Genomic DNA, 26,268 nt, shown 5'->3' with positions numbered 1-26,268 from the left:
CAGTCACACAGACTCACAATCAAACTCACACACACACAATCTCATGCTGTCACTCACACTCACAATCAAACTCGCACACACAGTCTCATGCAGTCACACACGCTCACAATCAAACTCACCCACACACACACACAATCTTACGCAGTCACACATACTCACAATCAAACTCACGCACTCACACACACTCACATTCAAACTCACGCACACACACACACATTCTCACGCCGTCAGACACACTCACAATCAAACTCACGCAGTCACACACACACACAATCTCACGCAGGCACACACACTCACAATCAAACTCACACGCACACACAATCTTACGCAGTCACACACACACACAATCAAACTCACGCACACACACAATCTCATGCAGTCACACGCACTCACAATCAAACTCGCGCGCACGCACACACACACAAACAATCTCACACAGCCGCACACAATCTCACGCAGTCACACACACTCACAATCAAACTCACACACACACAAAATCTCACGCAGTCACACACACTCATAATCAAACTCTTACACACACAATCTCACACAGTTACACACACACAATCAAACACACACACACAATCTCATGCAGTCACAATCAAACTCACACACACACACAATCTCACGCAGTCACACACACTCACAATCAAACTCATACACACACACACAATCTCACGCAGTCACACTCACACACAATCTCACACAGTCACAATCTCATGAGTCACACTCACAAACAATCTCACGCAGTCTCACACACGCACACACACAATCTCATGCAGTCACACAATCTCACAATCAAACTCACGCACACACAAACACACACACATGCACACAATCTCACGCAGTCACACACTCACACACAATCTCACACACACACACACAATCTCAGTGTCACACACTCAATCTCACGCAGTCACACACACACACACACACAATCTCACGCAGTCACACAATCTCACAATCAATCTCACGTACACACAAACAATCTCACGCAGTCACACACACTCACAATCAAACACACATTCTCACGCACTCACACACTCACAATCAAACTCTCACACACACAATCTCACGCAGTCACACACACTCACAATCAAACACACAATCTCACGCAGTCACACACACTCACAGTCAAACTGTCACACATATCTCACGCAGTCAAACACACGCACAATTAAACTCACACACACACAATCTCACGCAGTCACACACAATCACAACCAAACTCACACACACACACACAATCTGACGCAGTCACACATACTCACAATCAAACTCGCACACACAGTCTCATGCAGTCACACACGCTCACAATCAAACTCACCCACACACACACAATCTCACGCAGTTACACATACTCACAATCAAACTCACGCACACACACAATCTCACGCAGTCACACACACTCACAATCAAACTCACGCACACACACACATTCTCACACCGTCAGACACACTCACAATCAAACTCACGCAGTCACACACACACACAATCAAACTCACACGCACACACAATCTCACGCAGTCACACACACAATCAAACTCACACACACACACAATCTCACGCTGTCACACACACTCACAATCAAACTCACACACACACACACAATCTCATGCTGTCACACACACTCACAATCAAACTCGCACACACAATCTCATGCTGTCACACACACTCACAATCAAACTCGCACACACAGTCTCATGCAGTCACACACGCTCACAATCAAACTCACCCACACACACACAATCTCACGCAGTCACACATACTCACAATCAAACTCACGCACACACAATCTCACGCAGTCACACACACTCACATTCAAACACACACACACACACACATTCTCACGCCGTCAGACACATTCACAATCAAACTCACGCAGTCACACACACACAATCTCACGCAGTCACACACACACAATCAAACTCACACACACACACACAATCTCATGCAGTCACACGCACTCACAATCAAACTTGCGCGCACGCACACACATAAACAATCTCACGCAGCCGCACACACACAATCTCACGCAGTCACACACACTCACAATCAAACTCACACACACACACAATCTCACGCAGTCACACACACTCACAATCAAACTCACACACACACAATCTCACAGTTACACACACACAATCAAACTCACACACACACAATTTCACGCAGTCACACACACTCACAATCAAACTCACACATACACACAGTCATACACACTCACAATCAAACTCACACGCACACACAATCTTACGCAGTCACACACACACACAATCAAACTCACGCACACACACAATCTCATGCAGTCACACGCACTCACAATCAAACTCGCGCGCGTACACACAAACAATCTCACGCAGCCGCACACACACACAATCTCACGCAGTCATACACACTCTCAATCAAACTCACACACACAATCTCATGCAGTCACACACACTCAAAATCAAACTCACACACACACACAATCTCATGCAGTCACACACACTCAAAATCAAACTCACACACACACACTCACACAATCTCACGCAGTCACAAACACTCACAATCAAACTCACGCACACACACAGAATCTCACGCAGTCACACACACTCACAATCAACCTCACACGCACACACTCACAATCAAACTCACACACACACAATCTCACGCAGTCACAACCACTCACAATCAAACTCACGCACACACAATCTCACGCAGTCACACACACTCAAACTCACACACACACACACACACAATCTCACGCAGTCACACACACAATCAAACTCACACACACACACACAATCTCACGCAGTCACACACACTCACAATCAAACACACACACACAATCTCACGCAGCCACACACATTTACAATCACACTCACACACACAATCTCACGCAGTCACACATACTCACAATCAAACTCACACACACAATCTCACGCAGTCACACACACTCACAATCAAAAACACACACAATCTCACGCAGCCACACACACTCACAATCAAACTCACACACACACAGACAATCTCACGCAGTCACACACACTCACAATCAAACTCACACTCACACACAATCTCACGCAGTCACACACATTTACAATCACACTCACACACACAATCTCACGCAGTCACACACACTCACAATGAAACTCACACACAGATACACAATCTCACGCAGTCACACATACTCACAATCAAACTCACACACACACACAATCTCACGCTGTCACACACACTCACAATCAAACTCGCACACACACACACACAATCTCACACAGTCACACACACTCACAATCAAACTCACACACACAATCTCACGCAGTCACACACTCGCAATCAAACTCACACACAATCTCACGCAGTCACACAGTCACAATCAAACTCACACACAATCTCACGCTGTCACACACACTCGCAATCAAACTCACACACACACACACACAATCTCATGCTGTCAGACACACTCACAATCAAACTCACACACACACAATCTCACGCAGTCACACACACTCACAATCAAACTCACACACACAATCTCACGCAGTCACACACTCGCAATCAAACTCACACACAATCTCACGCAGTCACACACTCACAATCAAACTCACACACACACAAAATCTCACGCTGCCACACACACTCGCAATCAAATTCACACGCACACACAATCTCACGCAGTCACACACACTCATAATCAAACTCACACTCACACAATCTCACGCAGTCACACACACTCATAATTAAACTCACACACACACACAATCTCACGCAGCCACACACACTCACAATCAAACTCACACACACAATCTCACGCTGTTACACACATTCACAATCAAACTCATGCACACACACACAATCTCACGCGGTCACACACACTCACAATCAAACTCACACACAATCTCACGCAGTCACACACATTTACAATCAAACTCACACACACAATCTCACGCAGTCACACATACTCACAATCAAACTCACACACACACACACACAATCTCACGCTGTCACACACACTCACAATCAAACTCACGCACACAATCTCACACAGTCACACACACTCACAATCAAACTCACACACACAATCTCACGCAGTCACACACTCGCAATCAAACTCACACACAATCTCACGCAGTCACATACTCACAATCAAACCCACACACACAATCTCACGCTGTCACACACTCGCAATCAAACTCACACACACACAATCTCACGCAGTCACACACACTCACAATCAAACTCACGCACACACAATCTCACGCAGTCACACACTCACAATCAAACTCACACACAGATACACAATCTCACGCAGTCACACATACTCACAATCAAACTCACACACACACACAATCTCACGCAGCCACACACACTCACAATCAAACTCACACACACAATCTCACGCAGTCACACACACTCACAATCAAACTCACACACACAATCTCACGCAGTCACACACTCGCAATCAAACTCACACACACACACAATCTCACGCAGTCACACACACTCACAATCAAACTCACGCACACACAATCTCACGCAGTCACACACTCACAATCAAACTCACACACAGATACACAATCTCACGCAGTCACACATACTCACAATCAAACTCACACACACACACAATCTCACGCAGCCACACACACTCACAATCAAACTCACACACACAATCTCACGCAGTCACACACACTCACAATCAAACTCACACACACAATCTCACGCAGTCACACACTCGCAATCAAACTCACACACAATCTCACGCAGTCACACACTCACAATCAAACTCACACACAATCTCACGCTGTCACACACACTCGCAATCAAACTCACACACACACACACACAATCTCACGCAGTCACACACACTCATAATCAAACACACACACACAATCTCATGCAGTCACACACACTCACAATCAAACTCACACACACACACAATCTCACGCAGTCACACACACTCACAATCAAACTCACACACAATCTCACGCAGTCACACACTCACAATCAAACTCACACACACACACAATCTCACGCTGTCACACACACTCGCAATCAAACTCACACTCACACACACACAATCTCATGCTGTCACACACAATCACAATCAAACTCACACACACACAATCTCACGCAGTCACACACACACAATCTCACGCAGTCACACACAATCAAACTCACACACACACAATCTCACACAGTCACACACACTCACAATCAAACTCACACACACAATCTCACGCAGTCACACACTCGCAATCAAACTCACACACAATCTCACGCAGTCACACAGTCACAATCAAACTCACACACAATCTCACGCTGTCACACACACTCGCAATCAAACTCACACACACACACACACAATCTCATGCTGTCAGACACACTCACAATCAAACTCACACACACACAATCTCACGCAGTCACACACACTCACAATCAAACTCACACACACAATCTCACGCAGTCACACACTCGCAATCAAACTCACACACAATCTCACGCAGTCACACACTCACAATCAAACTCACACACACACAAAATCTCACGCTGCCACACACACTCGCAATCAAATTCACACGCACACACAATCTCACGCAGTCACACACACTCATAATCAAACTCACACTCACACAATCTCACGCAGTCACACACACTCATAATTAAACTCACACACACACACAATCTCACGCAGCCACACACACTCACAATCAAACTCACACACACAATCTCACGCTGTTACACACATTCACAATCAAACTCATGCACACACACACAATCTCACGCGGTCACACACACTCACAATCAAACTCACACACAATCTCACGCAGTCACACACATTTACAATCAAACTCACACACACAATCTCACGCAGTCACACATACTCACAATCAAACTCACACACACACACACACAATCTCACGCTGTCACACACACTCACAATCAAACTCACGCACACAATCTCACACAGTCACACACACTCACAATCAAACTCACACACACAATCTCACGCAGTCACACACTCGCAATCAAACTCACACACAATCTCACGCAGTCACATACTCACAATCAAACCCACACACACAATCTCACGCTGTCACACACTCGCAATCAAACTCACACACACACACAATCTCACGCAGTCACACACACTCACAATCAAACTCACGCACACACAATCTCACGCAGTCACACACTCACAATCAAACTCACACACAGATACACAATCTCACGCAGTCACACATACTCACAATCAAACTCACACACACACACAATCTCACGCAGCCACACACACTCACAATCAAACTCACACACACAATCTCACGCAGTCACACACACTCACAATCAAACTCACACACACAATCTCACGCAGTCACACACTCGCAATCAAACTCACACACACACACAATCTCACGCAGTCACACACACTCACAATCAAACTCACGCACACACAATCTCACGCAGTCACACACTCACAATCAAACTCACACACAGATACACAATCTCACGCAGTCACACATACTCACAATCAAACTCACACACACACACAATCTCACGCAGCCACACACACTCACAATCAAACTCACACACACAATCTCACGCAGTCACACACACTCACAATCAAACTCACACACACAATCTCACGCAGTCACACACTCGCAATCAAACTCACACACAATCTCACGCAGTCACACACTCACAATCAAACTCACACACAATCTCACGCTGTCACACACACTCGCAATCAAACTCACACACACACACACACAATCTCACGCAGTCACACACACTCATAATCAAACACACACACACAATCTCATGCAGTCACACACACTCACAATCAAACTCACACACACACACAATCTCACGCAGTCACACACACTCACAATCAAACTCACACACAATCTCACGCAGTCACACACTCACAATCAAACTCACACACACACACACAATCTCACGCTGTCACACACACTCGCAATCAAACTCACACTCACACACACACAATCTCATGCTGTCACACACAATCACAATCAAACTCACACACACACAATCTCACGCAGTCACACACACACAATCTCACGCAGTCACACACAATCAAACTCACACACACACAATCTCACGCAGTCACACACACACAGAATCAAACTCACACACAATCTCACGCAGTCACACACTCGCAATCAAACTCACACACAATCTCACGCAGCCACACACTCACAATCAAACTCACACACACACTCTCACGCTGTCACACACACTCGCAATCAAACTCACACGCACACACAATCCCACGCAGTCACACACACTCACACACAATCTCACGCAGTCACACACACTCATAATCAAACTCTCTCACACACACAATCTCACGCAGTCACACACACAATCAAACTCACACACACACAATCACTCGCAATCAAACTCACACACACACACACAATCTCACGCAGTCACACACACTCACAATCAAACTCACACACATACAATCTCATGCTGTCACACACACACACAATCAAACTCACACACACACAATCTCACGCAGTCACACACACTCACAATCAAACTCACCCACACACACACACAATCTCACGCAGTCACACACACTCACAATCAAACTCACACACACACAATCTCACGCAGTCACACACACTCACAATCAAACTCACACACACACACACACCCCTTCAAGAACTACAGAAGGCACTCACTGTGGTGAAATTCTGCGGGCCACACAGCCGCCCCCGAAACCTGCAGGCGAGCACCATCTCTTCGATCTGGTGACCCAGGCGGTTGAGAAGTTTGAACATGACGTTCTCCGGGGCTCGGGGCGGCAGGAAGTGCGAGAAGTCCAGCAACTTCTCCAACCACTTCCAGCCCTTGTCCTGGAGGATCTCCCGCGCCCTGGGCTTCACGCTCCGCCTCTCGTCCAGGAGGCCGAGCCAACGGCCGGTCAGGTAGACGTCCGACTTGGTCATCCTGCGGAGGATCAGCATGTTGTTGTTGCAGATGGTGACGGCGGGGAACGAGAGGTTCTTGGCCCAGATCATGTGCAGCTTGGTGTGGACCGGCCTGGAGTGCAGGTACCGGATCCTGTTGGAAGACCACGTGCAGAGAAGCCCCAGCGACACCAGGAAGGCCAGGAGCCATAGCAACCGCCGTTGGTGGGACAGCCTCCTGCCGACTATGTGCCTGACGCCGTGGAACTTGCAGCGCTCCAGGGAAGGCTGGGTGACTTCATTCAGGGGATGGTCACCCTTGGAACCGAGGCCCATAATTACCCTGCTTCACCCTAGCTGCAGATGACCCCGGCCATCATTTCAAACCCTGTCAGAAATCGCCGTGGCTCCTTTGATGAGCAAATATGACAGAGAGAGAGAGAGAAAGAGCACTTGCTGGCTTCTCTGGCAACATCCACGCTGCATGCATCCTCCTCCAGATTGCTGCAAACTGAAACCAGGCTGCAGCTGAGTTACACAGAGTGGGTGAAAAGCCCCCTCACAGAAGGGTTCAGCTTCTTTGCCCTCTCCTAAAGGTGTGTGGCAGAGAGACCCATCCTGCCCTGCTCTCTGGGCTTGTCCCTCGCCTACTCCTGAGAGATGCCACTCATAAATCCACTGGTCTCAGGAAGAGACAGGATAGCAACAAGCAGGAAAGCAAGAGATAAAAACAAAAGCAGCAGGGAGAGCAGCTCCCTCTGTCAACCAAGTTCTGCACTAGCACTGGGGAGACAGAGCAGCGGGCGAGCAGGGGAACGGGCACCCAGCCTTTTCAAGGGAGCTCAGATGCTGCCCAGAGCTAGTTGGGGGGGGGGGGGTGCTTGGATGACAGGGTGTGCCAGTGACAGACCTTACCATATAAACAGTGACTAAAGCTCACCAGTTTAAAAAAAGCCACTGAAATTAACTTGAGTGACTAAGTGTACATGAACAGCAGCATTTAACACTTTCCTTCCTGTCCTTGCCTAAGCCACTATTTTGTCAGAACAGGGCCAGTCGACTGCGACTGGAGCTCCACGTATTCCAGCCCATGTTTAACCCTCTGGTCCCAGCATGGCACAGACTGCCCACCTCATGCAGTGCCTCTTAGTGAGCAAGTGCCAGGCTTGTGGAGCCAATGTCTCTTGGCACTGATTTCCGCCTGTCCCGTGACCCTCTCACGGTGGTCCTGATTTCAATGTGACAGGCAGAATCACTCTGAGGAACTTATGAGGGTTTTGTTTCCCCACACCCTTTCCTCAGTTAGCCTGCCTTAAGGGCAAACTTTAACTTTCCTTCTCACCTGAACTCCTCCCACTCCAGGTCAGAGGGGTGGCCATGGGTATCCGCGTGGGTCCCCAGGTATGTCTGTCCCTTTCTGGGGCAGGTGGAACATTCCTTGTTCCAGTCCTATTCTGGCCCTCTCCTCCACAACTCTTTCTCCGGTACATTGATGACATAATTGGTGCTGCTTCCCTCTCTCATCCAGAATCTGAAACGTTTATTAATGTCGCTTCCAATTTCCACCTCGCTCTCACTTTCCCCAGGTCCATCTCTGACTCCTCCTTTCCCTTCCTCGGCATCTCTGTTTCCATTTCTGAGGATAGGCTGGCCACCAATATCTGCTCCAAACCCACCGGCTCCCCCAGCTACTTGGACTGTACATCCTCGCACCCTGTTTCCTGTAAAGAATCCATTCCATTCTCCCAGTTCCTCTGTCTCCATCCCATTTGTTCTGATGACGCCAACTTCGACAAGGGAGCTTTGAAATGTCCACCTTATTCCTCAACCGAGGATTCTCCAGCACCATTGTCGACAAGGCCCTCAACCGGGTCCGATCCATGTCTGTACTTCGGCTCTCACTCTCCCTCTTCCTTCCTCCTTGTCCTTACTTACCATCCCACCAGCATCTGCATCCAGAGGATCATGAGCAGCCATTTCTGCCAGATGCCAGCAAGATGCTACCACCAGACACATGGTCCCCTCCCTTCCATGTCCACCTTTCACAGGGACCGTTCACTCTGGGACATCCTGGTCTACTCTTTCTTCACTCCCAACATCCCTCCACAATCCCACGGCACCTTCCCCTGCAATCGCTAAAGGTGCAACACTTGCCCATTTACCTCCTCCCTCCTCCGTATCCAAGGGCCCAAACACATGTTTCAGGTGAAGCAGCACTTTATCTGCATTTTCCACAATCTGGTCTATTGCATTCGCTGATCACAATGTGGTCTTCTCTGCGTTGGGGAATGAAACGTCGACTGTGTGACCATTTCGCAGAACATCTACGTTCTGCCTGCAAAAAGACCCTGAGCCTCCAGTTGCCTGTTACTTTAACATACCACCCTATTCCCTGGTCAACATCTCCAGTGTTCCGGCAAAGCTCAGTGCAAGCTGGAAGAACAACACCTCATTGTCCACTTGGGAACCCTGCAACTCTCCAGATTCAATACTGGTTCAACAACTTTAGAGCCTGAACTCCCCCATGACCGAGCCCTCATACCACACACACCAGGCCTTGTTATCACATGGTCTGCTATTACACATTACCCATTGTTATCCATTAACAGTCCCCATGAGCAGCTATTCATTCTCCTAGACTGACCATTATCCACTCCTTTGTCTTGGTATAGACTAAACCAGACCACTCAAAACATTCTTAAGCAGGCAGCCCAATTTGTTTCGGTAAGTGTACTGTGAAAATTACCCAGCGTAAGTCAACAAGGTTGACTACCAGGTTTTAAAACAGACAAAAACGTATTCACAAAATTACGTAATGAAACACAGAGAACAGAATAAAGAACACCTACAGAACTCAGACTATCCCAAACTAGACTTAAATATGCTGTTCTGAATATACACAACAGTCCCAATAAACAAATCCCCTTAAACACAATAAAAATGAAACAAAGGCTTACGGATTGAAGTTAGAAGGGCAGAAGAAGAGAGAACCTAGCAGCCTGTTTCCACACAGCCCACTGCTGAACTCCCTAACTAAAGTTCCAGTTTCTCAGACTGACCACTCCCCTTTCATTATACAGGTCACTTCTAAACATTAAGCTTTGGTCTAAAGTCTCATCTGTTTACATATAAACAAAAAGGTCTTTCATCTCCGTACCAAACCCAGCCGTTTTGGAGGCCAGAGCGTTTTACGACCCATCTGAAAAAACATCAAGGATGCAGTATCCTTGAGAAAAGGAACAGCTTTTAGAAAAAAAGGACCAGCTTTGTGACAGTCTGTCCAACTGGTCTTCTCTCGTGCTGAGCTCTATCTCTAGTCATTGTTTATTCCTTACCCCCGCACCCTATCTTCTGTGTAGAAACCAACTTTATCCGAGCTACCATCAGTTCTGAGGAAGGGTCACTGGACCCCAAACATTAACTCTGATTTCTCTCCACAAATGTTGCCAGATCTGCTGAACTTTTCCAGCAATTTTGGCTTCTGATACCAACGTTCCTTCCTTGCCAGACCAAAATTCGCCCGAAGTTCCCACCGTCAATAAAATTCCATACCTGCACACTTTCTGCAGCTCAGCAACTCTTCTTGCTCTTCACTCGAGCCTGGCGATTAGGCCTCTCCTGAGCCCAAGAGCATCATGGTCAATATTCGCATAGCAACAGCTGTACCAACAATCTCCGACAGACCAGGGTCTAAGCCTGGGCTTTTGCCAAGCGCCACAGTGGGGCAAGGCTACGCTTATGGGTGAAGGGGAGGACCTCGCTCAGAGAACACCTACAATCAAGATGCTACTTATATGGTTTTAACAATTCAACATATCAAAAGGCTGGGCGTGGTGAGTTGGGTGTGTGCGGTTAAACTCTCAAAATTAGAGCCAAGTCATTCCGGGGTGATGACCAGGAAGTAGTTCCTCTCAGTAGGTCATGGAAATCTGGAGATACACACTGCCCCCAAGTAAAGCTGTTGGTGCTGGGGACCGGTTGAAAATGTCAAAGTTGTAATCGATTTTTCCCGAGAGAAGGCTTTTAAGACGGCTACAGAGGCAAGGCATCTCAATGGGGTCAAGATATAGAACAGCCATGATCAAATGGAATGAAGGAACTGGAATGGTAGGTGGGAGGGCCTCCTTAGTTCTTGAAAAAAGTATACTGTCTTCATAAAAATACCTTTATGTACATACACAATTACTGAGACAGTGCTGTACAGCCTTTGCAAATGAAGAACAAACAAACGTTGGAATTTGATATTCCCTGCTGTTGCAAAACAAAACACCCCAAAGCATTTCTTACTTAGACAGAACTATATTCACATACACTTCAGGCAGCAAGTGGGGGTCCATTCAGTTATCAGGCCCTTTATACTTTGGCATAAAGACCTTAAACAGTGGTCATTCCAACTTTTTTTTATTTATTGCAAAAATATACTTTATTGGTAGAAAGAAACCTTTACTACCTGTACAGTTAATGGAGGCATTCATATCTATACTCTCTTTACTTAGAGAATAAATTAAGTCTTTGACGTTCACCACTCTCTATATTTACAGTCAATGTCTTGGCATTTAGCTGAAGGATCAGCAGGGCCCAATTATTGAATGGACCCCTGTTACTCTTTAGCAGAAAGACTTTACATAGTGGTCTTTCCCCACCACACCTTAGCAGCAGCTGCCCCAAGCTTCAGCACATAGTCCTGGACCTTGGAACATACAGTGGCCTTTCCAAACACTCCCGCTAACCTCAACTACTCATACAGGCAACTCCAGGTTAAGGGGAGTCAGCAGTGAGTCCCTGTATTGCAACTGCCTTCAGGTAAAGGTGCAACAACTGACAGGTTTTACTGGCAGACTTGTGGATGGCACTGATGGCCTGCTTGGCAGACATAACCCTGGATCTTGGGACCGTTTGCGGTGCGCCTTCCCAGGGTCTATCAAGATGAAGTAACCAAGCTCAGAGCTGTACCATGGCAACAATATGTAAATGAATAAGGATTACTTGCAGAACTGCCCAGCCCCATGCGTGCACTAGCTGTGGTGTTTCTTACAAGGTAGACACACAGGAGGCTGGAAGAACACAGCAAGCTAGACAGCATCAGGAGGTGGAGAAGTCGACATTTCAGGTGTAACTCTTCTTGCCCTTGGGATCTGGGGCCTTAACAGATATCTTTGCAGTACCCTTGAACATGGGTGAGGTGCTGGAGGACTGGAGAATTGTTAATGTTGTCGCCTTGTTTAAGAAGGGTAACAATAAGGTGGGATAATCCAGGTAATTATACACCGGTGAGCCTGACATCAGTGGTAGGGAAGTTGCTGGAGAAGATACTGAGGGATAAGATCCATTCCCATTTGGAAGAAAATGGGCCTATTAGTGGTTTTGTAGGGAAGGTCATGCCTTACCAACTTAATAGAACTCTTTGAGGAAGTGACAAAGTTGATTGATGAGGGAAAGGCTGTAGATGTCATACACATGAATTTTAGTAAGGCGTTTGACAAGGTTCCCCATGGTAAGCTGATAGAGAAAGTGAAGTCGCATGGGGTCCAGGGTGTTCTAGCGAGATGGATAGAGAACTGGCTGGGAAACAGGACACAGAGAGGAGTAGTGGAAGGAAGTTTCTCAAAATGGAGAACTATGACCAGTGGTGTTCCACAGGGATCCGTGCTGGGACCACTGTTGTTTGGGATATCATAGATGATTTGGAGGAAGGTATAGGTGGTCAGATTAGCAAGTTTGCCAATGACATTAAGATTAGTGGAGTAGCAGATAGTGAAGGGTACTGTTAGAGAATACAGCAGAATATAGATAGATTGGAGAGTTGGGTAGAGAAATGACAGATGGAATTCAATTCTGGCAAATGAAAGATAATGCATTTTGGAAAATCCAATTCAAGAGTGAACTATACAGTAAATGGAAAAGTCCTAGGGAAAATTGATGTACAGAGAGATCTGGGTGTTCAGGTCCATCATACCCTGAAGGTGGCAACACAGGTCAATAGAGTGGTCAAGAAGGCATACGGCATGCTTTCCTTCATCGAACGGTGTATTGAGTACAAGAATTGGCAGGTCATGTTAAAGTTGTATAGAACTTTGGTTCGGCCACATTTAGAATACTGCGTACAGTTCTGGTCACCACATTACCAAAAGGATGTGGATGCTTTGGAGAGGGTGCAGAGGAGGTTCACCAGGATGTTGCCTGGTATGGAGGGCACTAGCTATGAGGAGAGGTTGAGTAGATTCGGATTATTTTCATTAGAAAGACGGAGGTTGAGGGGGGACCTGATTGTGGCCTTCAAAGTCATGAAAGGTTGAGACCGGGTGGATAGCAAGAAGCTTTTTCCCAGAGTGGGGGATTCAGTTACTAGGGGTCATGAGTTCAAGGTGACAGGGGAAAAGTCTAAGGGATATATGCATGGAACGTTCTTTACGCAGAGGGTAGTGGGTACCTGGAACACGATGCCAGCAGAGGTGGGCACGATAGCATCATTTAAGACGTACCTAGACAGATACATGAATGGGCAGGGAGCAGAGGGATACAGATCCTTAGAATATAGGCAACAGATTTAGCTAGAGGATCTGGATCAGCGCAGGCTTGGAGGGCCGAAGGGCCTGTTCCTGTGCTGTAATTTTCTTTCTTCTTTGTACTTCAGGACTGAAGAAGGGTAACACCTGAAACATCGACTTGTCTACCTCCTGATGCTGCCTGGCTTGCTGTGTTCTTCTGGCCTCCTGCTTGTCTACCTTGGATTCCAGTATCTGCAGTTTTTTTGTCCCGAACCGTGTTTCTTATATGACAGTGGGTGATTCATCTCAGCCTCCTCCAGTGGTCCCCAGAATCACAGATACCAGTCTTTAGCCAATTCGATTCACTCCATGTGATATTAACAAATGGTTGGAGATACTGGAAACTGCAAAGGCTGTGAGCCCTGAAAGAATTCCAGCAATAGTACTGAAGACTTGTGCTTCAGACCTTGCCGCTCCCCTAGCCAAGCTGTTCCAGTACAGTTACAACACTGGCATCTACCCGACAATGGGGAAAATTGCCCAGGTTTGTCCTGTACACACAAAGCAGGACAAATCCAACCTGACCAATTACCACCGCATCAGTCTACTCTCGATCATCAGTAAAATGATGGAAGGTGCCATCCACAGTGCTATCAAGCAGCACCTGCTCAGCAATAACCTGCTCAGTGACACCCAGTTTGGGTTCCACCGGGGTCACTCAGCTCCTGACCTCATTACAGCCCTGGTTCAAACATGGACAAAAGAGCTGAATTCCAGGGGGGAGTGGAGAGGGACAGCCCTTGACACCAAGACCGCATTCAACCGAGTGTGGCATCAAGGAGCCCGAGCAAAACTGGAATTAATGGAATCGGGGGACAAACTCCCCACTGGTTAGAGTCCTACCTGACACATAGGAGGATGGTTGTGGTTGTTGGAAGACAGTCATCTCAGCTCCAGGACATCTCTGCAGGAGTTCCTCAGGGTAGTGTCCTAGGCCCAACCATCTTCAGCTGCTTCATCAATGACCTTCCCTCCATCATAAGGTCAGAAATAGGGATGTTCATCAATGATTGTACAGTGATCAAAAACTTAACTGGACTTGCCACATAAACATAGTGGCTACAAGAGCAGGTGAGACGTTGGGAATACGGCGGTGAGTAACTCACCTTCTGAATCCACCCCCCACCCCCCAAAGCATGTTCACCATCTACAAGGCCCAAGTCAGGAGTGTGATGGAATACTCCTCACTTGCCTGGATGGGGGCAGCTCCAACAAGACTCAAGAAGCTCAACAACTTCCAGGACAAAGCAGCTCCCGCTTGATTGGCACCACATTCACAAGCACCCCCTCCCTCCATCACCAACACTCAGTAGCAGCAGTGTGCACTATCTACAAGATGCACTGCAGGAATTGACAGAAGATTTTCAGACAGCACCTTCCAAACCTACAACCACTTCCATCTCGAAGGACAAGGGCAGCAGATACATGGGAACACCACCCCCTGCAAGTTTCCCTCCAAGCCACTCTCCATCCTGACTTGGAAATATATCGCTGTTCCTTCAGTTTCATTGGGTTGAAATCCTGGAATTCCCTCCCTAAGGGAGTTGTGGATGAATTCAATCAGAGGCTGTTGTCTTAGTAACAAGGTGTGATTTGCCTATGTTGAAATGAGGAGGCCATTCTATCTCCATAATCTTCCTGTTTGGAAACTCCAAACTTTCCTCAGCCATGTTTTTAGGCCACCTTCAGCCATCCACCCTGCATTTAGAATCCCCACAGTGTGGAAACAGGCCATGTAGCCCAATTAGTCACACAGACCCTCTGAAGAGTAACCCACCCAGACCCATTCCCCTATCACTTTGCATTTACCCCTGACTAATGCACTTAACCTACACATCCCTGAACACTACAGGCAATTTAGCATGGCCAATTCACCTGACCTGCACATCTTTGGACTATGGGAAGAAACCGGAGCACCCAGAGGAAACCCCCACAGACATGGGGAAAACGTGCAAAATCCACACAGACAGTCGCCCGAGGTTGGAATTGAACCTGGGTCCCTGGTGCTGTGAGGCAGCAGTGCTAACCACTGAGCCACCGTGTATCGTGAATGTCAATATTAGCAGCTTCGGGGAATTGTGGGTGTGGGATAGTTTTTCTCTTCCTCTGTCGGACACACAGAGCAACATAACTGTGACCCCAGTCTGTTGCCATCACGAACACTGCTTCCACTGCAATGTTGCTCGCCACGTCAACATTGGCTGGTGCCACGTCAAAATTCGTGGGTGCCTCTTCCACATTCCCAGTGCAATGTGGAGCTGTTCTTTTGTTGATGCTCCATTGTAACCCACGGTTACAAAACTCAGAAACCTGAAATGCAGTTTGTGGATGGCTTTGAGGCCCACAATGCTTCATTTTCTTGATTCAGGGCGGAGGTTCCGATGGTTTCCTGAGAACTGATGGTTCATGGGCGGCTCAGTGGTTAGCACTGCTGCTGCACGGCACCAGAGACCCAGGTTTGATTCCAGCCTCAGGTGACTGCGGAGTTTGCACATTCTCCTCGCGTCTGCATGGGTTTCCTCTGGGTGCTCCGGTTTCCTCCCATAGTCCAAAGGTGTACAGGTCAGGTGGATTGGCCATGCTAAATTGACCAGGGATGTGCAGGCTAGGTGGATTAGCCATGGGAATTACAGGATAAGGTATGGGTGGGATACTCTTCCTGGGGTCAGTGTGGACTTGATGGGATGAATGGCCTGCATCCACACTGTATTGATTGTTTGATTCAGGCAAATTTCATTGACGTCCTTTCCAATTTGGTCTTTGAATGGAGGCTACATAGAGTTATAGAGACGTACAGCATGAAAACAGACCCTTCGGTCCAACTCTTCCATGCTGACCAGATATCTGAAATTAATCTCATCTATTTGCCAGCATTTGGCCCATATCCCTCTAAACCCTTCCTAATGATATACCCATCCAGATGCCTTTTAAATGTTGTAATTGTACCAGACTCCACCACTTCCTCTGGCAGCTCATTCCATACACGCACCACCCTCTCTGTGAAAAAGTTGCCCCTTAGGTCCCTTTTATATCTTTCCCCTCTCACCTTAAACCTATGCCGTCTAGTTCTGGACTCCCCCAACCCAGGGAAAAGACCATGTCTATTTATCCTACCAATGCCCCTCATGATTTTATAAACCTCTATAAGGTCACCCCTCAACCTCCAACGCTCTAGGGAAAACAGCCCCAGCCTGTTCAGCCTCTCCCTGTAGCTCAAATCCTCCAACCCTGGTAACATCCTTGTCAACCTTTTCTGAACCCTTTCAAGTTTCACAACATCCCTTCTGATAGGAGGGAGACCAGAACTGCACCCAGTATTCCAAAAGTGGCCTCACCGATGTCCAGTACGGCTGCAACATGACCTCCCAACTCCCATAGTCAATGCTCTGTCCAATAAAGGAAAGCATACCACATACCATCGTTTGCACATTTATTCTTCGGTACCTTGGCAGTGTCCTTACTCCAAGCTCTCATATCCTTCTCCAACACCTTGAAGTCCCTGGCAGCTATACCAGCTATTGGCGCTGCCATCTGAACAATGTTAAGGGAATATGGCAGGCATCAGTGAGGTGGCCAGCCTTGGTCCTACGGGCACGAGGAAGTGAACAGTTGCCTTCAGTTGCGCGCAATTGCAATCCTTCTTCAATCAAGTCGGTTGGCAGGAACGTGGGTAAGCGTTGGGTTTTCTTTGACGAAATGTCTGACGCAGTTGAAAAACACATGAGCGCTTTGGCTATGTGGCTGTGTCGAATTTTAAACGTGACTGGAGTAGACGCGCTCCACTGAATGACCGACTGAGGTTGGGGGTTGCAGGTTGTACCCCAGAAAGGAATCACCCTTTGATTTCGACACAATCCCAGCGGAATCGCTGTCGGAATTCTGCAGCTGTTTCCGGCAGCTGCCAAGCCGGCTCACAGCTGGGGAACCCCTTCAGTGAATGCTGAAATTGAGCTTGAACGGTGATTTGATGCTATTTGTGGTTCTTTCCACACTAAAGGGATGATGAATATGGAATTCAGGGTTATTAAACGAAACAAAGCACTGAACAGTTTTGCTGTGGTCCCTCACTTTCAAAGAAACAAGCTTAATTGAACTTTTGCACACCGGTGACTTCACTTGTTGCCTACTCCGGCTCAACATATTCCCATCATATGACCTTCCTGCCCCCAGTGGCCCTAATCCCTGAACACCCCACACTTAAAAGTAATGTGCAGACAAAGTAAGGAAAAAAAAATTCCCCCAGCGAGTAGTTAGGGCACGGAAGGCACTGCCTGGAAATGTGAGGGAGACAGAAATGGCACGGAGTGTTGTCAGCAGACCAGCTGTAGGACATCTGCATCCAGCTTCTTTGTACGTTACCTTAGCAAAGGCAGAAAGGGAGTGGATTCACATCTCTGCTCTAACAGACATTGTCAAAATGCACAATGCGTTTGCTTGCTTGTATCACCAGCAATTGCTTAGAGAATAGCATGCCCCCTAAATTGATTCAGTGTGCCATCTCAAATCCCACTGTTTGTTGGCGTCAATCTGTTGGATAGAGTCAGTGAAAGTGGTAGCAATGGAGGGACAAGTATCCCAGCATTCACAGCAAGAAGGAAAGGTCTCTATTATTGCTAGCTTGTTATTGTTCATTCACAGAATGGGCGTCACTAGGTTAAAGTCATTGGGCCTTAAAGATGTCATTTCGACAACTTCATTCTCAGAAGATTGACATTACTGGTCAGGTTAGTCATCCCTGGGAATTATGGGAAACCCACAGTGCTGTTCGGAAGGGAATTCCAGGATTTTGACTCAGCGACAGTGAAGATATTGTCTGCTGTTGGATTTATCCTGTTTTTTGTGTACAGGACGTACCTGGGAAAATGTCCACATTGACAGGTAGATGCCATTGTTGGAATTGTACTGGAACAGTATGGCTAGGGGAGCAGCAAATTCTAGTATTGAACACCAACAGGCAGGATAATGTCAGGACAGATTACTTGAATGGCACAGGTATATGTTTCAGGTGAATGAGGTGGGGGTGGGGGTGTTGAAATGGTAAAGGAATGCTGATGACAATTTGTCTGGATTAAACTCCATCACGTGGGAGGTTCGTGTTCTGCAAGTCCACAACTGGCCCCACAGAAGGGCTGCAGCACCATCTCCTGGCTACAGGAGCAGTGCTCTGATAGGAAGAGAAATGAAAGCTGCACGGAAAGTGCCTGAGCCAAGACAGGCAGAGCTCACCTTCGGTCAGATGGTCAGAAAGGTCATTGACTCGATACATTCACTCTCGTGTTTTTCCCCCTCTGCCCAGATGCTGCCAGGCCTGCTGAGTGTTTCCAGCAGTCTCCTGTTTCATTTTTCACCCACAGTATTACAGAAGTATAGATTTGGCCTCAAACGCTTTCTGCGGCAGAGAATTCCACAGGCTTCCCACTCTCTGGTTTGCACCCTGTTGGTAAATAAACTGTTAAGAATTTCATAGAATCCTGACAGTGCTGATGTAGGCCGTTCGCCCCCTTGGAGTCTGCGCCAATCCTCCGAAGAGCGTCCCCATAACCCCACATGGCTAACCCACCTAGCCTACACACTATAGTCAATTTCCCTTTGCCAATCCACCCTAACCTACACATCCCTGGACATTATGAGACAATTTAGCATGGCCAATCCACCCTAACCTGCATATCCCTGGGCACTATGGGACAATTTAGCATAGCCAATCCACCCTAACCTACATATCCCTGGGCACTATGGGACAATTTAGCATGGCCAATCCACTCTAACCTGCACATCCCTGAACACTATGGGACAATTTAGCACGGCCAATCCACCCTAACCTACACATCCCTGGATATTATGAGACAATTTAGCATGGCCAATCCACCCTGACCTGCACATCCCTGGGCACTATGGGACAATTTAGCATGACCAATCCACCCTAACCGACACATCCCTGGACACTATGGGGCAATTTAGCATGGCCAATCCACCCTAACCTGCACATCTTTGGACTGTGGGAAGAAACCGGAGCACCCGGAGGAAACCCACACAGACACGGGGAGAACGTGCAAACTGCACACAGGCAGTCGCCTGAGGCTGGAATCAAACTTGGGGTCCCTGGCGCTGTGAGGCAGCAGTGTTTATTCTGTGCCACCCTCAAAATTTAAATTATCTTTCAGGCACATAAGCCTCCCTCCAGGTGATGACAGCTCTTAACATTAAAGAGAAATCTTCTCTTATCTCTTGAACAATGATTTTTAAACCTGTGTTGTCTGCTTACTTACCCTGCATCAAGATCCCTCATGATAGATACATGTTTTAAGGGAATGTGACAGCACTTTCAAAGCTATCTTTGGGAAGCAAGTATCAGTGTCTGACCTCCCAGTGTCCTTTATAGCATAGGTGCTGGCCTGTCAACAAGGGAGAAATTCAGGAGGGAGAGCGTACTGAAAGATGTCGAGGCTGACGATTGATTTGGCTAGACTGACTCCAAAAGAATGGGGTGGCACGGTGACTCAGTGGCTACCACTGCTACCTCACAGCACCAGGGATCCAGATTTGATTCCAGCCTCAGGCAACTCCCTGTGTGGAGCTTACACATTCTCTCTGTGTCTGTGTGAGTTTCCTCCCACAGTCCAAAAATGTGCAGGTTAGGGTGGATTGGCCATGGGAAATTGCCCATAGTGTTCAGGGATGTGTCGGTTAGGTGTATTAGTCAGGGGTAAATGTGGGGTAGGGGAATGGGTCTGGGTGGGTTACTCTTCGGAGGGTCGGTGTAGACTTGTTGGGCCGAAGGGCCTGTTTCCACACTGTAGGGATTCCGTAGATTTACATCGGTTCTGGACCAGGCCGGACCCCCCTCAAAGTATTTCAAGAAAGTAGCCCAGACCCTAACTTTGCTCATTGCTTTAAGCAGGTGTAGAGTGGACATTCCAGGAGGGATGCAGCTGGTCAGACCATTCAGTTTTAAACAAAACAGAATTGACTGACAAGATTCCCGAATGAAAATGCAAACAGAAAACAGAATAACCTAACCTCTCCAAAAGCCCAACAGATTATCCTAACTTAATGATGCTGTTCCAAACACTTGCAACAATCCCCATAAACACCCCTTGGCACGAAAGGTAACATCAAAGGCAGGGTCTTACAGGACAGAGAGAGAGATTGCAGCGTGGAACACCCTCTTCCATGGAGCTGTGTCTTGGATCATCAGCCTCAAACACTGACCGCTTTCAGTGAATAGCCAGTCTGCCAAAACCAATTCAATCCAGAGGAAAGCTGAGCTGGGAGAACTGACCAGTCCCCTTTCATTGCACAGGCGTATTTTTTAAACTTGAAAGCCTTTTAGCTAAGGCAATATCTGTTAGCTATAATCAAATTGGCCCTAAAACCCTTCCAAATCCAGACTTTTTGGAATCGCTGCGTTTACAACCTCTCTGGGAAAAGACGCCAAGGACAGAATAATCTTGTTAAAGGAGCATCATCACCACATATCGGACTGGAGCTATACTGCACGGAGGCCACACAGTGCCATGTAACAGAGCTGTGAGGAACGTTATTGCTCATGGCAGAAAAGGGACAGTAGCAATGTGGTGACAAAATGGGCTGAGGGATAGGAAATGTTTCGGGCTGGAGAAGGGTTTGTGGTGGAGTGCCCCAGGGGCCAATATGGAAAACCCCTGCTTTTCCTGATGTATAATAACGATCCAGATCTCAGTGAGCAGGGGACAATTTCAAAATTCACAGAAGACACAAAACTTGTATGAATTGTAAGCTGTGAGGGGGATAGTGTAGAACTCCAACAGGACACTGTTGCCAGGGTTGGAGGATTTGAGCTACAGGGAGAGGCTGAACAGGCTGGGACTGTTTTCCCTGGAGCATCGGAGGCTGAGGGATGACCTTATAGAGGTTTACAAACTCATGAGGGGCATGGCTAGGATAAATAGGCAAAGTCTTTTCCTTGGGGTGGGGGAGTCCAGAACTAGAGGGTTTAAGCTGAGAAGGGAAAGATTTAAAAGGGACCTAAGGGGCAATGTTTTCACACAGAGGGTGGTACGTGTATGGAATCAGCTACCAGAGGGAGTGGTGGAGGCTGGTACAATTACAGCATTCAAAAGGCATCTGGATGGGTATATGAATAGGAAGGGTTTAGAGGCATTTGGGCCAAACAGGACTAGATTAACTTTGGATATCTGGTCGGCATGGACAAGTTGGACTGAAGGGTCTCTTTCCATGATGTACATCTCTATGACAAGTTGGTGGAGTGGGTGGAGAGGTGACAGATGAGGTTCAATGCAGTGAAGTGTGAGGTGATGCACTTTAGTTGGAAGAACATTGAAAGACAATTTAAAATCAGGGGGACAATTCTAAAGGGGATACAGGAGCAGAGGGAGCTGGGTGTATCTGTGCACAGATCATCGAAGGTGGCAGAACAGGTGGAGAGAGCAGTTAATAAAGCACACAGTGTCCTCAGCTTTATTAATAGGGACATAGAGAACAAGAGCAGGGAGGTGATGTTGAACTTGTACAAGACCCTTGTTAAACCTCAGCTGGAGGGTTGTGTCCAGTTGTGGGCCCCACACTATAGGAAAGATGTGAACACATTGGAGAGAGAGGGCAGGAGGGATTTACCAGAATGGTTCCAGAGATGAGAAACTTCAGTGAGGAGGAGAGATTGAAGACATTGGGACTGTTCTCCTTGGAGAGAAGGAGGCTGAGAGGGAGATCTGAGAGAGGGTATCAACATCATGGGGGAGGGGGCTGGACAGAGTAGATCGGGACAAGCTGTTCCCACATGGAAAAGGATCAGGAACGAGAGGGGCAGAGATTGAAAGGGATAAAGTGAGGGGGAGGTGAGGAAAACCTTTCTCCCCCAGCGAGTAGTTAGGGTCTGGAATGTACTGCCTGGGAATGTGGGGGAGGCAGGTTCCATTGAGGCATTCAAGAGGGGCATTGGATGGTTATTGGGATAGAAATGGGGTACAGGGATACGGGGGAAATGGCAGGAGATTGGCACGAGGGAATGATGCCTGTTTTGAGAGGATAGGATGGACTGAATGGCCTTATTTTGCACCATAACTATTCGGTGAGTCTCAGGCACCAGGGCCAAGTGATCAGCAATGCCTCGAGTTGATCCCAGTCTATCTGAGATGTGACGCTGGATTTCTGCTGCACACTTTAACATGATGCCTTTCCAGTCCCAACAAACCGCATCACGTCGATGAGAATGAACCTATACAAGTGATGAAAAATTCCCGAGCGGACAAGTTGCCTGTTTCTCCCTCTCTCCAGTTGCTGCGAGACCGACTGAGCTTCTCTGGCAAATCGCCATTTTGTTTATTCCAGACCTCCAGCGTCTGGAGCAGACCACCTTTCTCAAACAAATGCAGGACAAGGCTGATTTATTTGCTCAGCAAACATTTCGAAAATGTGTCAAAAGCCAACCAATTCAAGAACGCCCCCAGTTTAGTCACTGGGGCTAAAATACACAAAGTGGCAGTTCTGGCCCAGGGCTGTGGATGCAGGGAATGTTTGACAACATTGCCACCTGCTGGTAAGGAAGGGCATTTATTGAGCCTTCAACGTACTGGTAACTCCTGGTGCAGATAGAGTCATAGATGTACAACACAGAAACAGACTCTTCGGTCCAACTCGTCCATGCCGACCAGATATCCCAACCCAATCTAGTCCCACCTGCCAGCACCCGGCCCATATCCCTCTAAACCCTTCCTATTCATATACCCATCCAAATGCCTTTTCAATGTTGCAATCGTGCTAGATCTATGCTAGAAAAGTTACAGCAGTATGCTTTCACTCTCTACTAGAAGAGTTTTATGATTTGCTAGCTACTGAAACAAAGTGGGCTCAATTTTCTTTTTAAATCCACCAACAGTCGTTCATCAAACTGTGAACGTCAGTCCCAGTGGAACTCCCTCAACGTCACCACTGCTGCCTCAGCCAGGCTTATTGACGACTGCATCGCGCGGTAATTCTTCCTAAAAGCATACAGGCTTTACTGAAGGGGTGGCACGGTGGCTCAGTGGTTAGCACTGCTGCCTCACAGCACCATGGACCCAGGTTCGATTCTGTCTGTGTGGAGTTTGTGCATCCTCCCTGTGTCTGTGTGGGTTTCCTCCCACAGTCCAAAGATGTGCAGGTCGGGGTGGCTTGGCTATTGGAAATTGCCCATAGTGTTCAGGGATATGTAGGTTAGGTGCATTAGTCAGGGCTAAATGCAGGATAATAGGGTAGGGGAATGGGTCTGGGTGGGTTACTTTTCGGAGGGTCGGTGTGGACTTGTTGGGCCGAAGGGCCTGTTTCCACAATGTAGGGATTCTATGAGAAACGCTGAACATTCTCAGCTTGAGTCTGTTTTGCTCATTTTTCAAGCAAGCTGGTTTGGTCATAAGACAGCCACCTTCCCGTCCCCTGGGTTCCTGTTAAGTATCTTCACCTTTTCTGCTTGGCCTTTAGAGAAACCTGCAGAAAGTGAGGAGTGCAGGCACTGGAGAGTCAGAGTCGACAGGTGTGGTGCTGGAAAAGCACAGCAGGTCAGGCAGCATCCGAGGAGCAGGAGAATCGACAGCCCGGGCACAAGCCCCTTCACCGGGACACCTGTCCGGTTTGCCGCACTCGCTGTCCATGCGGCAATCGGAGAACCACGATCCCAGTCATCTCTCCCAGAGCTACTTTTTCTCCAGTCTCCTCTTCCCCACCCAACCCCCCCCACAACCACCCACTAATCCGCCTCTCCCATTTCCCCTCTCCCTGCTCCCTCTCCTCCAGGTGACTGCAAACTTCAGGAAAGGGATGAAGGGGCAACTCAAACTGCTTTTGAGAAACAAGACCACGGTATCCCCTGGGTTTCAGTTAGATTAGCATCATGTTGAAGCATATCCGTTCATCGAGGGTGGTCAGCATGTGGATACAAGGGGCTGAACAGAAACCTTCTGCGCAGTAGATAGTTTGTCTCGAATGCTTTCACCTCTGTGCAGAGATGCAAACTCGGACCGTTTGCTTTCGGAGGGAAGGTGCTAAGGGAGTCAGGATAAGAATGAACAATTTCTGTTCCTCTTGGTGAAGGTAAGCATTTGGAAGAGGAGCAATCTCCAGGTGGACACAGGCTGCTGCTCCACGCAGCTCTTCTACACATCGAATTGGTCAGTTCTGCCTTGCCTTATGAATTCATTCAGAAGCAATTCTCTCTCTCTCCCCCGACCAGGAAAGAGCATCCCCTCACTGCATTGGGACATTGGCAAATCACATCCACAGAGTCTTTGAACGCAGAAAGTGAAAAGAATCTCAATCAGGCCTTTCGAGAGCATCTTCAAACTGTTTCTCACCAAACAGGACTGTTTTACTCAAAGGATGGACGTGAAGAATTCAAACCCGTGAGATTCTGACATCCACTATCCAGATCCTGGGAGTTACCACTGACTAGAAACTCAACTAGACCTGGCATATAAACACACAGTGGCTATGAGGGCAGGTCAGGGGCTAGGAATAGAGCAACTTTATAAAACTTTACTTAGGCCACACTTGGAATATCGTGTACAGTTCTGGTCACCGCACTACCAGGAGGATGTGGATGCTTTGGGAGAGGGGACAGAAAAGGTTTACCAGGATGTTGCCTGGTTATGGGGGGGGATTTTAGCGATGAAGAAAGGTTGGATAGACTGGGTTTGTTTTCACTGGAACGCAGGAGGTTGAGGGGCGACCTGATAGAAGATTGTGAAAGGCTTGGGAAGTATGAGGCTTTGTCCCCAGGGTGGAGGGGTCCATTACGAGGGGACACAGGTTCAAGGTGCGGTGGGGGAGTT

General features: G+C 47.7%; 1 protein-coding gene across 3 annotated transcripts in view; it reads right to left on the bottom strand.

The window, feature by feature from the left end:
* Window positions 1–26,268, bottom strand: part of LOC122543294 (acid sensing ion channel subunit 1b) — an 847,708-nt gene that overhangs the window by 134,874 nt on the left and 686,566 nt on the right. Inside the window, exon 1 of one of the 3 annotated variants that reach the window (XM_087985443.1) lies at window positions 7,692–8,701. The exons of the other annotated variants lie outside the window; for them this stretch is intronic. Coding sequence (XP_087841569.1) covers window positions 7,692–8,255 — 564 coding nt within the window. The 5' untranslated portion in view covers window positions 8,256–8,701. Of the gene's footprint in view, window positions 1–7,691; window positions 8,702–26,268 lie in introns of those variants that run through there. 3 annotated transcript variants of the gene reach the window in all.

The sequence above is a fragment of the Chiloscyllium plagiosum genome, unplaced genomic scaffold (assembly GCF_037043375.1).
Source record: "Chiloscyllium plagiosum isolate Xiang-an unplaced genomic scaffold, Cpla_swu_hap1 HiC_scaffold_53X, whole genome shotgun sequence".
Classification (NCBI taxonomy): Eukaryota; Metazoa; Chordata; class Chondrichthyes; order Orectolobiformes; family Hemiscylliidae; genus Chiloscyllium; species Chiloscyllium plagiosum.
The sequence above is the reverse complement of the archived record's forward strand: the minus strand, read 5'-3'. Positions and strand labels throughout refer to the sequence as shown.